Source organism: Cheilinus undulatus, linkage group 24 (assembly GCF_018320785.1).
Source record: "Cheilinus undulatus linkage group 24, ASM1832078v1, whole genome shotgun sequence".
NCBI lineage: Eukaryota > Metazoa > Chordata > Actinopteri > Labriformes > Labridae > Cheilinus > Cheilinus undulatus.
This window is the reverse complement of record NC_054888.1, coordinates 12,673,758-12,685,986: the sequence shown is the minus strand read 5'-3', so window position 1 is coordinate 12,685,986 and position 12,229 is coordinate 12,673,758. Positions and strand designations below refer to the sequence as shown.

At 38.5% G+C, this 12,229-nt stretch overlaps 1 protein-coding gene across 3 annotated transcripts; it reads right to left on the bottom strand.

Moving 5' to 3' along the window:
• Nucleotides 1-1,825: 1,825 nt before the first annotated feature.
• Nucleotides 1,826-12,202, bottom strand: arl13b (ADP-ribosylation factor-like 13b). Of its 3 annotated transcripts, none has more exons than XM_041782186.1 (10): nucleotides 11,610-12,202; nucleotides 8,040-8,110; nucleotides 7,712-7,961; nucleotides 6,286-6,391; nucleotides 5,883-6,085; nucleotides 5,692-5,806; nucleotides 5,447-5,603; nucleotides 4,993-5,115; nucleotides 3,751-3,819; nucleotides 1,826-3,224 (listed from the first exon to the last, which is right to left on the bottom strand). In XM_041782186.1, exons 1-10 carry the CDS (start codon nucleotides 11,666-11,668, stop codon nucleotides 3,148-3,150), a joined length of 1,230 nt encoding a protein of 409 aa, XP_041638120.1. In that variant the 5' UTR covers nucleotides 11,669-12,202; the 3' UTR covers nucleotides 1,826-3,147. The 3 variants fall into 3 exon arrangements, with proteins under 3 accessions (XP_041638120.1, XP_041638121.1, XP_041638122.1); XM_041782187.1 differs by having other exon boundaries at nucleotides 1,826-3,095; XM_041782188.1 differs by lacking the exon at nucleotides 3,751-3,819 and having other exon boundaries at nucleotides 1,826-3,095.
• Between the last annotated feature and the right edge of the window lie 27 nt (nucleotides 12,203-12,229).

Sequence of the window (12,229 nt, the reverse complement as noted above, 5' to 3'; positions counted from 1 at the left end):
TATGAAACTTGTTTCAGATTTTCTAATAGTAGTATAACAGCAGTGCCAACATCATACTAGAAACAGCTGCAGCTTCTCCATAGAAACAAGAGAAAGTAGTTCTAAATGGAGCTAACTCTGTTTGCTCCACAGGCCATTTGTTTCTCAGCTGAACATGTGGAGCTGTTTCATGAACTAAACTACAACAAGAAGGTGTTATTAGTTTAAAAACAATCAAATATATCAAACATTTGAAGCATTATTCAACAGCAGTTTCTTCAAAAAGAATACCCTCTAATTTGGAATGAATATATGTTAAACTAACTAGACATCATAGACTTTTTGCCACATTTTTTTCAGGGACTCACTGAAAAAGGCTGCAAAACCCACTTTTGGGTCCCGATCCTCCCATTGAAAACCAAGGCTCTATGCCATCTGATATTTTTGCAAAAGTTGAATCTAATTCTTTTTTCAATTTCTGCTTTATTTTAGTCTGGGGTACACAATGTAAGGTCTAGGTTTAAGATGATCAGCAAAGGAGTACCACCAGGATCAATTCTGGGTCCGCTTCTATTTCCATTGTATAACAATAGCATTGTAAAGTTAATCTTTACGCAGATGATACTATATTATATTGCTCAGCACCCTCACACAATTACGCTGTGTCTTAGCCACAGTCTGAATTTAATGCAATCCACCAAGCTCTAATGGATCTAATGGTCCTAAGGCAGAGCACTGACCATCTTAATGCCCCCTTGTACAAATTAAATAATGTAAAAATTGAATGAGTTCAAGATCTGTCTTTGAGATCTTACATTTGAATTCAATTCGGGAAACTAAGGCCGCAACTTGGTCTTCCGTACAGGTTAGTCCTGCCTGTCTATGAGAAACAGAAAGATGATTGTCCAGTTGACAATACTGCCAGTTTAAGGCTATGGAGTAATCCTCTTAATTAATTTACACTTAAGGAACATGGGTTTTCCACCATCAACTTTTTCTCCTTTTTTAAATAATGAATCATTTCTTAACTATTTGGGGAAATGTTTCCCAATATAAGACTTAAATATCTTGCTAATCTGACAAAATAAATCTGTTTGTCTAAATTAATCTCTTAATTATCTTGTTAATGAGAAAAACTGGCCAATTTTTTAAAAACAAATTAACACATTCGCTATATCTTTAAAACAGAAAATTTCTGATTTTCTTAATTAATGATACAACTATCTTGCTTATTCAGAAAACTTTTTTTCTAGAAATGACTTAACTATGTCTTTACTTTGCAAAACAATGGGTAAATTTCTTTTTGTCAATACACGACTCCAAAAATCTTCTTTTCCTTGACAAAACTCAGCTGTTTTTTTTCTTGTGGCTTTACTCTCTTATTATAAAATGAAATAGAGCTGTTAATTCATATTTACAACATAAACATCTCCTGTTTTAAAAAACAGAAAAGACTTTTTATATATTTTTTCTCAATTCTGAGATAATGATCTCCTCTATCAGATTTTTTTAAGGTGAAGCAATACACTTTACAGGCTGCATCCCAACCAACTTGTTTGCTTATTATTATTATTATTATTATTATTATTACTATTATTATTTCAAAGTTGAGTATACTTTTGCCTTATTTCTGCATCATTTGTGAAACATCTGGTAAAAGTTCAGTGTAAATAAGCATCAAAAGTGATAAAAAAAAAAGTAGTGGGTGTACACTTAAACATAGAGGAAACTGACTTTAAAATGAAACCAAACATGTCAGAGCAATCACTTCTTTTCTGGCTGTACCTTGGAAATAGAACAAATAAAAAATGGGGGGGGTTATATTTAAAACATTTTATTATGCGGTTATAAAATTCAAACAGGGTAGAAAAAATATTTTGCTTAAAGATAGAGTTCATGTAGAAGAGTCAGTGCTGTGCTGCAGATTTTGACTGGAATATGTTGGTTTTAAAGTGATATTTCATGTGTTTACTTCTGCTACACTCTCAGGTGCTCTGACCCAATATCGGCTGTTCCAGGTGTTGATGTAGTCAAACTTTCTTTCTCCTGAATCGTCCTACTGTTTCTCTTCCAATGCTTAATTGGGGCGATGGAGTGTTCCAAGTTTGACTTTTTTCTCTCCCACATTTGTTTTGGTACATTTAAAGTTGAACTTTTCGCTGTCTTCAGCTATTTTAAAAGAGGTGCAGCGGGGGAAAAAAGTGAGAATTTGCTGGAATAAGAGCAGTGCTGGCTCAGACCTCGGGGGCCGCCGGAGAGGCTGATTCCCGCCTCGGGAGAAATATCACTTTAAAATCAGGTACACAGTGTAAACAGCAGAACGCGTACAAAAATCTGTAGCCCTGTAGACAAATATATTTTTAAACTTTTACATTTTTGACAATAAATATGACAAGATGCTGCTGGCGTACGTACAGATATGACAGCTAGTTTCTTTTCTGGGGTTTAAAAATCACAAGTTACATCAGTCGAGACAATCATGTCTTAAATGATCTATTAACAATCTTTATGAAGTTTAAGACTTTTAAAATCATTCCCACAATGCACCTGTGAGGACTAGTTTCTTAAACTTTCTTTTTTAAGCTGCATCTTCTGTAAAAGTGGCATTTATCCTTTAAAAAATAACAAAATTAAAGCACTCAGCTGCGTGAAAAGCCACTTAAAACCTGTCTATGTTTCAATCTACATTCAAGTGCATCTCCGATATCTTTGCACCTTTTTTTAACACTACAAAATCAAAGGTATAAAACTTAAACAGTATAATATGGTCATTTTTAATGGCTGCGTGTGTACAAATCCGTTGTTCTGCGACAGACAAAGTTATAACGGACATATTTACATTATTTGACAAACAGAAAGTGTTTCAGTCACACAGAGTCCAGAAAATTAACACTGATGATAAAAGTAAAAAAATTAAGTTTCAGTTCAGAGTTCAGCATCAAACGTGCCTTTGTAGAGTGAAAACAGAACCTGATTCAAAGCAGGTTCAAAGTTTCTCACTGAAATGTGTCAGGCTCCGAGCAGGACTCCAGTTCCCATGATGCTCTGTGTCCGTAGTGTCTCGGCACTTGTAAGCTCCAGCACTTTCCTTGCCCTGGCTGTCTACACCCCGCTCACTTTAGACAGAAAGCACAAAGATGATTGGAGGAGCTCAATCTCAAGAAAAGCTTAAAAAATGATGTCATGAGTGTCGCCATTAGGCCGCGGCCTGTTCGCGACGGGTGGGAGAGGCTTCTTGTAAAACTCTGCGGGGAGGGAAAAAAAAAAGGTTCGGCTATGTTAGCAAACTACAGCCGTGGCAGCCTGGAATCAAAACACATGAATTAGAAGTGGGAGACAAGCAGAGAGGTGTTAGAGATGAGATGCTGCATGGAAACACAGACGAGCCTTTGAGTCGATTAAGATGTCAGCCACCATGAAGGGTCCAAACACATTCAAGCTCATTCCTGGTGAGACGCAGGAGAAGAGAGACAGTGATCGGGGTTGGGGGGAAGCTAATTAACAGTCGGCGCACATGTGAAGGCAGGCAGAGTTCAGTGTTCCCTCACAGCCGGTGCTTCAGCTATCAGTTTGGTTTTTATGGTGAAAAAGGCAAAGAAAATCTCAGTCTCAGTCCAGAGGAAACACTGAGTCAATGCCGTGATAGTCCGTACACAAAATGACAGAGTTAGTATGAAAATGAGCACTGATTCGGCTTTATGACAGAGGAAGACATGGGGTGAATCAAACAGTGAGAGATGAAGAAGAAACGGGCGTTACATGCATCTTTACCAGAGTGTTTCGTGTCCCCGAGTGGCTCGAGTTTTGGCAGCCTAGAAACTTTAGGAGTGGCCCATCCCACTAAAAAATCATAGAAGAAACAAGAACAATGTAGAAAAGGCTAAAAACGTGAAGGCGCACTGTCAGAATGGATCTGGTATTACTCTTTCAAAATAAATGGAATAAAAAAAGAAAGGGGGCAACAGAAGTCATGATGAAGCACTCTTATAAAAACTCTGTCCTATTCATGCACAATATACACATATTTATAGTCAAAAGAGATGTTTTACATAAGAATTACTTCTTTATGCAGTTGGCTAGTCAACTTCAATACCAATATAATCAAAACTGTGAGGAAAATATGGAGAATATGCAAAACTTCCTCATAAAACATATAAATACTTTGATTGCCACTAATCATCAGCAAAAAATGTAGGTAATATATATTTTAGGAGCAGAGATACTCCCGTTTATCTCCATAAGTACGGGAAAAATTCAGGTCAGATCTTGCAGAGTTTCAACAGATCTGATCTGTGATCGAATCTTAATCTTAAACTAGCCAACAATGTCTTTAGATTGATAGGCTGTTCTTAAACAATCCAAAATTTACAACTTATAGTCTTGCATTTAAGACTTTTTAGTACTTTTTAAAAGCCTCAAGTTTGGCTGAATAGATTTATTTAATACTTTTAAAGCCCTGCAGACACCCTGTATGGCTTTTCAAGATCATTTTAGTGATTCATGAGCAGAATTTCTTGCAAAGAAGTGTTGTTACAACAAAGAAATAATCTACCAAACACAAATTTCCTTACTTTTTGTGCTAAGTTTATTTACAAGTCTTAAAAATTAAGAAAAAGTTTAACAACCCTAATTTTATGTGTTTAAACTTCAAACAGGGTCCTACATCTCTCTGGATTTTACATAATCATGTTTGTAGATGCTCATCAGCTCAAGCAGAGAAATGAAAATTTGGCAGATTTGACTATCCTGGAACACAGACATAAAAACATTTTAGCCTCAAACCTTTAGCGTAACATCACAGGAAAATAAATGCTGTTTGAATGGGATCCATTACTAAACAAGCAAGTAAAATTCATTTCCTGTAACAGCATCATAATAACAGCCTGCACGGCAGGGAATTAATATATTGTTGAGTCCTTGAACAGCTCAAACACGACTTTAAATTAAGGCTGAAGTCTAATTTAAGATAATATGTGAGATTAGGGTCATGCATGTGAAGCTGCATAGTCTAACCTGGTGGAGGAGGAGGCGTGGGGCTCTCCATCGGCCCGTCTTCCGTCCTCAGAGGGTCCACTCTGTGCTTCCTCTTCAGGTGCAGCTTCCTCGTCTTCTTCTTGTCCTGCTCTCCTGTCGTTGCTGAAAAAACAAAGAAGGATTTAAATTAAACACTTTTTGACAAAACTTGAACATTTGTTCCAGTCTCTGGGTGTTAGTCAAATCATTTGCTTTCAGATGGGAAAACAGATTTAATATCTTATTTTCTATTTGTCTTTGAGCTCAGACTTGTTTCCACATATGGTGCAAAGCTGAAACACAAGCTGCGTGGAAAAATCCCCAGGCTGAGAATCAATTTTTAAACATCTTCAGAAAGCTGAATTTACTGTTTAAATATTTCAAAAGTACGCACTGTTATGTCATCTTATCAGCTGATCCTTAGCGCCTGAAACTGCAAGGGTTAAATTCTCACCTGTGCTGCCATTCTGTGCCGTTTGTCTCGTGTCGTCTTGCTCCTCATTCTCGTCTTCATCCTCTTCTTCATGTTCCATTTCTGCCATCTGCTGGTTGTTGCTTCGACCCTCTTGCAGCTCTTTTTGTCTTTTCCTCTCCTTTTCTCTGTCTTCATTCTAAAAGTGATATAAAAGCCAAAAAATTGGCAAATTTTCAGCTTTAAAAACATGTTGACCAGTGCCTGTTCAAGTAGCATCCACATACTTCACAGATGACGTTGCTGATTGGCTGAAAGGGGCTGGGCATGTTCTCATCGTCAGCTTCTTCTTCCTGGATTTGCCTGCCTTCACGTTCTGCCTCTTCTCGCTCCTGCCGTTCTCTACAAACAGGACAAGATTGTAGCCATTCGAAAAGTGATGATTCCTCCTTTTTAGGTGCAGTATCGTTGTCCTTACCTCTCCTCTCGTATCCTCCGCACCCTCTCCGCCCTCTCCTTCTTGTCCTGCTCCTCCAGAGCACGCTGCTCAGCCGTGTCCTTCTGCACACGCTCCGTTATGGCCTCATAGTCTTTGGCAATATTGTTCAGGAGCCACTTCAGCCCCTTCTTGATGGACTTGTCCACCTTTTTGCCGTAGCCTAGGACGGCAGAGCATGGCTCCTGCGATAGAAACAACAAATAAGCCGCATTAAAACACACAGCATGCGTTTATGATGTATTGTGGATTTAAAGAAGCCAGAATCATGCTTTAAAACAGAAAACTGCCCTTTTTCCTCTTTACATAGCTTCAACTGTGGTGAAAAAGCCAAACACTTAATGCCATCCAGCCAGCGTCCAACAACAGGTGCAGGAACACTTACGATCTGACACAGACACTTGTTCTCGTTAACAAGCTTCTCTAACGACAGGTTCTCAATGATGTCTGCCTCGGCCAGCGCTCCCTCCTGGTCCTGTTTGTTGGCAAGCCTGAGAGAAAGAAAAAAGGAGATACTGGAGTCTGCCACAGTGGATAGAAATCCCTCCACTGTGAATCTTTTTATCTAGTTCCAGAAAAGAAAAGCTGAAGTCATTCCAAGGGCAGTTATCACATCTCAATTTCTGTGAGGTGCAAAGTTCCATCAAGTAAAAAGTCTTTGGAAATCTTTCAGAGATGTGACTGCAGTGTGATTAAGGATATTTGATCAGAACAGTCTGTGCATCAACCTGTGGTTTGTGTTCTGAAAAATCTTCCTGCTTTGCATGAATTCATCAAAAATGTGACTGGACTAATGTCAGGACCCTTCATCACCTCCTTAATGACAAATCATGACTGAATTTTCTTTAATTTTTCAAGCATAACCAAACATTTGAACGAAAAAAAGAGCAGTTTAGATGGAGCAAAAAGATGGAGACATGTTCTTCAAAATAAAAGCACATCACAGACTATTTGCTACCTATGTTTATTCTAGGCACAGATCCACTGAAGAACGCTTGTGTGACCCCTTTTTGGTTTTGGACTTTTTCGTTCTAATCTTGATGTTTATGGCTTAGAGCTCACATAATCAAAAATCCTCCATCTTCAAATACTAGGATATTGTGGAAAAAGTCAAACTTCCAAAGTTTTCCTGAGCCTTCATTCTCTCACTCTGGTTCAGCACACACAACTGCAATCATGGAGAAGGCTGCTGACTTGACTTTCGTCCAGAAGACAATCACTGACACCCTTCACAAGGAGGGTAAGCCACAAAAGATCACTGCTGTATCAAAGCATATTCATGGAAAGTTAACATAAAGTTGGTAAGAAGAGGTGCACAACTACAGGGATGAGCTCAGCCTTCAGATGATGGTCCACAAAAAGCAGATAAAAAAGCAGATTAAAGAACTTCACAATGACTGAACTGAGGTTGGAGTCACACACAGACTAGTCCAGGAGATGAACTACAACTGTTACGTTTTTAGTGTCAAGCCAATCTTGAACTAGTGTCTAAAGTCTTGTTTACAGATGAAATTCAGTTTTGATTTAATTTGCAAATCACGATCCCAGAGTCTGGAGGAAGATCCAAGAAGCACATAATCCAATGTGCTTAAAAGTCCAGTGTTTTTTTTTAAAGATTTATTTTTGGCTTTTTTGCCTTTATTTGATAGGACAGTGGATAGAGTCGGAAACTGGGGAGAGACATGCAGGAAATAGTGCCACGGGCCAGATTCGAACCCGGGTCGCCTGCGTATATGGCATGCGCCTTAACCACTCGACTACCGGCACGCCAAAAGTCCAGTGTTTTGAACTTTAAATGTAAATACACTCACACTAGCACTGGTTTCCCAGCGATGCGCGGATGCTGCAGGACCTCTGCCATCGTCTCCCTCGTCTCCTGAATCCTCTGGACATCACTGGAGTCCACCACGAACACCACCCCATGTGACTCGGAGTAGTAGTTCTTCCAGATTCCACGTATCCTCTTCCCGCCACCCAGGTCGAAGATAGTCACCTCAAACTTCCCCTGCTTGAGATCGACCTTGGAGAAACCTACGGTGGGAGCCACGTCCTGGGGATTGTCTGTGAAGACGCACAAACAGAATGACTTGGTTGATTCATGTTTGATATTCTGGATTTCTTCTAAAAAAAGGTCCTTACCTCCTTGGATTCCTCGCACTGTGGCCGTCTTTCCTGCATTATCCAGACCCACCATCACCAGAGTCACCTTCCTGTTGGGAAAGAGAGGGAAAACATGAACACATAGGAGCTAGAATGAGAGGCACGCGGTGTAGCATAATTAGCATCAGATCTCATTACCAACTGTGGGCACAGATAAGCCAGTTTATAATCTGGATGACCAATGCAAGCAGAGTTGTTTACGTTGATTGACAACTAAGACAGATTAAACTAAATAACGACTCAGTATTCCTCACAACAGCGCAGTGTCTTCACTCTGAGGATCTGAGAGCTAACCCTTTTCTTAACCTAAATATTCAAATTGAACCTCAACACTGAGAAAACACATGCTACTTTTGGCATAAGTCCATTAAGATGTTGGCAGAAATACAAAGGAAAGCGTGCGACAGGTGTTGCACGCTGACTCATCCCTGCAAGTGTGCACGCCAACACCTGGGCAGTAAGCTGGGAGACTTTCACACGCAAAACGCTAAGTAGTCTAGACATATTATAGTACAATGTTATGATCTAGGAAGGAATTTTCATGTATGAATGTCATATTCTACAGAGTTTAAGCTGAAATTAAAAAAAAAAAACTGGGTTTGACAGCATTTTACCCCAATTTAACAAGCAAATATGAAAGAACAAGTTAAAAGTTTAACACATTTTTGCTCTCATAATCATACTTCAGAGTCTGGAGCTACTTTTCTTTCACAAAAAAGTAATTGAGAGAATTATAGTAGCTTGAACATCCTCTTTCACTCATTTTTTATGCATTGATTATAGCTGGGATATTGCAAATCATATGCTTGTTTCATCATTTTTAGCATTAAATGTCTAAGAGTCAAAAACATTCATACAACAAAACAAATGACTGAATCAGAGATGTAAAAAGATAAACACATTCTGTTTTTTCTCCAGGATTCGTACTTAACTTTTAAACTTGCGCCGAAAAGACATCAACCGCACTATCCATCTAACCGTCCTCTGCAGCCAGCTGGCCTTCATGAGGGCAGCCGTTTGATAAAAACCCTCAGAGAAAGTGAAGAACTCTTCAGCCTCATGTCCACTAACCCATACCTGCCATGCTGCAACAAAGCCCCTCACAGAAACAACAAGCAGAGAGAAAGACGGAGACCCGCTGAACAGACCTGGCCGTGGGATTAGGGGAGGATTTCTGACTAAGTCCAAAGGATCAGATGCCTCACATGCACCACGTGGTGTCAGGACTCACTATGACATTTTGCTGGGGCTGCTGTTTTACACCTGTGGTGTGTTAGAAGCTCTGTGACCAGAGGAAGTCAGGAGGAAACGTTGGACAAAAGGACTGCAGGTTTAAGGCGTGCTGTTAGCTGGAGCATTATCAACCAGAGATGACTGGTTAAAATAAAGTGAAAAAGTGTGATTTCAGAATCAGTAAATCAGCAAAATATAACCTGAAATTTTTCATTAAAATGATGAGCTGTTTGCTTTGTTAAAAGATGAAAAAAGACGTGACAAATAGAGCCTTAGCAGTGGACTAATGAGTTGATCACAGCTAAAGAATCAGGTGATTATTTTGATAGGAAATTAGAGTCTATTAGTCATTTTCTCAAGCAAAAATGCCCAAAATTTTGCTTTTTTCAGCTCCTTAAATGTGACTATTTTCTGTCCCTCTTTGTCACTGATGACAGTTCATGAACAGTGTTTGGATTTTGGATTGTTATCTGAACAAAAGGGATTCGAACTTAATCCTTGACTCGTTATTGACTTGTGATGAGCTGTCTTTTCTACAACAATGAATTTCAAGACAAACATTCGTGTCTTTGACAATTAGCTAAAACTTATGGAGGTGTCTTTAGAGACAGAAAAATTGAAAAATCCACCCAGCAAGGAGAAGAAAGCTCTCTTTTCTAAACCTTTATGAATTTGTTGTTGAATTTTATGTATTTCAAAGGCCCATCTGCATCACAAATGCAAACACGCTCATACTACAGGTGCCGTAGTGTGTGGTGACAATTCCATTGCTTCCTGTTATTCTATATGCAAAATACATCAAATAAAACAGCTAAAAGCATGATAGATATCTACAATCATCTGGTTTTTACTTCATAATAAATGTATCAGTTACGATATAATAAAGGGAGCATTTCATGTCAGAATATCTTCTTCACTGTAAGGTGAGATTAATGCTTGAATTGCTTTATCATTACAGTAACAGTAAAAAAAAATAGCTTCTTTGCATTAATTTGGTTGAGATTCTAGGGCAGGGCAAAACATGTCTATGTTTTAAGTATGACGATTAAGTGTGGCTTTTTTGTTATTTTTCTGTTTGAAGCTCATTAAGTCCACACCTGTCAAGAAAGTTGACTTTGACTGATCTAATCTGTCCCACACATTTTTTAACTGACAAACAGTATAGACTGGGGTCAATCAATGTTGGTATTTTAGGGTAATTATCAGTATTTATCCTGGTCGCTGATATTTGGAACTGATATGAATCTCTAATGACAAATAAATTGTACTTCATATAAAATGTTTGAACCTTTCTACATACTTTTGAGGTTTTTACATTGTATAATATCTGAGGGCGCACCTAACAGTGGAGCCACTGTAGCACACTTTTTAAGTGATTAATTTTAACATCAGGGGGTATGATGAAATGCTGATACAGATAAGCAGCCAATCAAAAAAGTGCCATTATAATCAGCTACATAGGTAATGAGTGGACCCCTAGTAGAGACTATGGACAGGCAAGTAGCAGCACAGGGGCTTCTCCTTGTACCATGTATGTCAATTGGAAGAATTACTAAACATGAAAATAACATGACAAAATCAGGTATGAAAGATTTTAAGAAGAGCTGTAAACTAATTAAACAATTATGGCACCATGTCCAAGGAATAAATGCATTATAGGATGAAAACTGTAACCATTTCTGATCTTCACAATTTATCAGTAGATAAAACTGGATGTAATCATCTCATTATGAAGAATTGCCCAATGCATTTGAGGAAAGTGTATAAATGCAAGAATGTTATACTTTAGTAACCAGTAAATCATCTGTCCCCCCTTTAAAAAAAGCTTTTCACTTTTTATTGCATGTTAAGTTTATTAAAATTGCTACATTTGAATCGAAAAAGTGTACTTCCGTATGATGAATACTCATCAAAAAATATATGTATTTAGTATATATTTAGTCGTTTTGGTTAAAATTGAGTAATAATTGTCTAATTCAGAGTATCCTACAATTTGCAACAACTGGGCCCTATGGCAACGACAATATAATTAACAAGGTTGTTAGTTTACCAAGGTTGCTCATCCCTGTTTTAAAGAGCAACTTTTCCACTTAGAAGAAAAGTTCTAGATCAACCAAGTACAGTGGATCCAATCTGGAGGTTACAGCTTTTGAAAAACTTGCCTTACCAAAACAAGATCAAAACTAGCTGATTTAATCACATGGAAAATCAATCATAACGACAGCTGAAAAACTCGACTGAGATCAACCTGTTGCAAAGCTCCTATAAAAACTCATTTAAAAACAAAGGATGATGGATTTTGTCTTCATTATTTACCTTGCAGGCTCTCGCCATCGTTTCAGCCAGTTGCAGCAGTTTGCCATCAGGCTAAACATCGCAGTCCGAGTCCAGATGACTGCAGTCAAGTGGTCATCTAGCCAGAAGCCTCCCACCTCTTCAGCCCCGTTAAAACAGCTGATCGACTTTACCTTCAGTTAGCTACATTGCGAGCTAACTCATGACAGCATAAACAAAATCATCGTCAACCAGGAGTAACATGGCTAGTGGTGGATATTCAAGTAACCGATACCATTCGTTATTCATAAAAGTAAATCTATGGCTCCTCTATTTACAGAAATAGAATAACCAAGTCCCGTTATCTGCGGTTACATAAAGCTAACGGAGTTAGCATTAACGGTACCCTGGTAACTCGCTTTTTGTCAATTTTAGCGTTTATAAACGAGTCTTTTACCATATTAGAAATAAAAGTCGTACAAATTAAGACACCGAAACATTTTACAGTTTAGCCGAATGCAGCTAAAACTCGTATTTCAATCTAAAACATTTGCTACTTAACGTTAGCTGATTTGTAGCTGTCTGCTTTGTTTACGCCGTATTTTCTGCTGCTAGGCTGCAAGCGTGCTGACGTCATCGCCCGATTGCGACCTATCAGCGGA

Excerpts from the sequence above, each read along its gene's own strand:
- arl13b (XM_041782186.1), bottom strand. The coding sequence starts at position 11,668 with ATGTTTAGCCTGATGGCAAACTGCTGCAACTGGCTGAAACGATGGCGA. Across the intron at positions 7,962-8,039 it reads AGTGCGAGGAATCCAAGGAG|ACAATCCCCAGGACGTGGCT; the intron begins GTAAGGACCTTT and ends GCGTCTTCACAG. Across the intron at positions 5,604-5,691 it reads TCAGCAACGTCATCTGTGAA|AATGAAGACAGAGAAAAGGA; the intron begins GTATGTGGATGC and ends TATCACTTTTAG.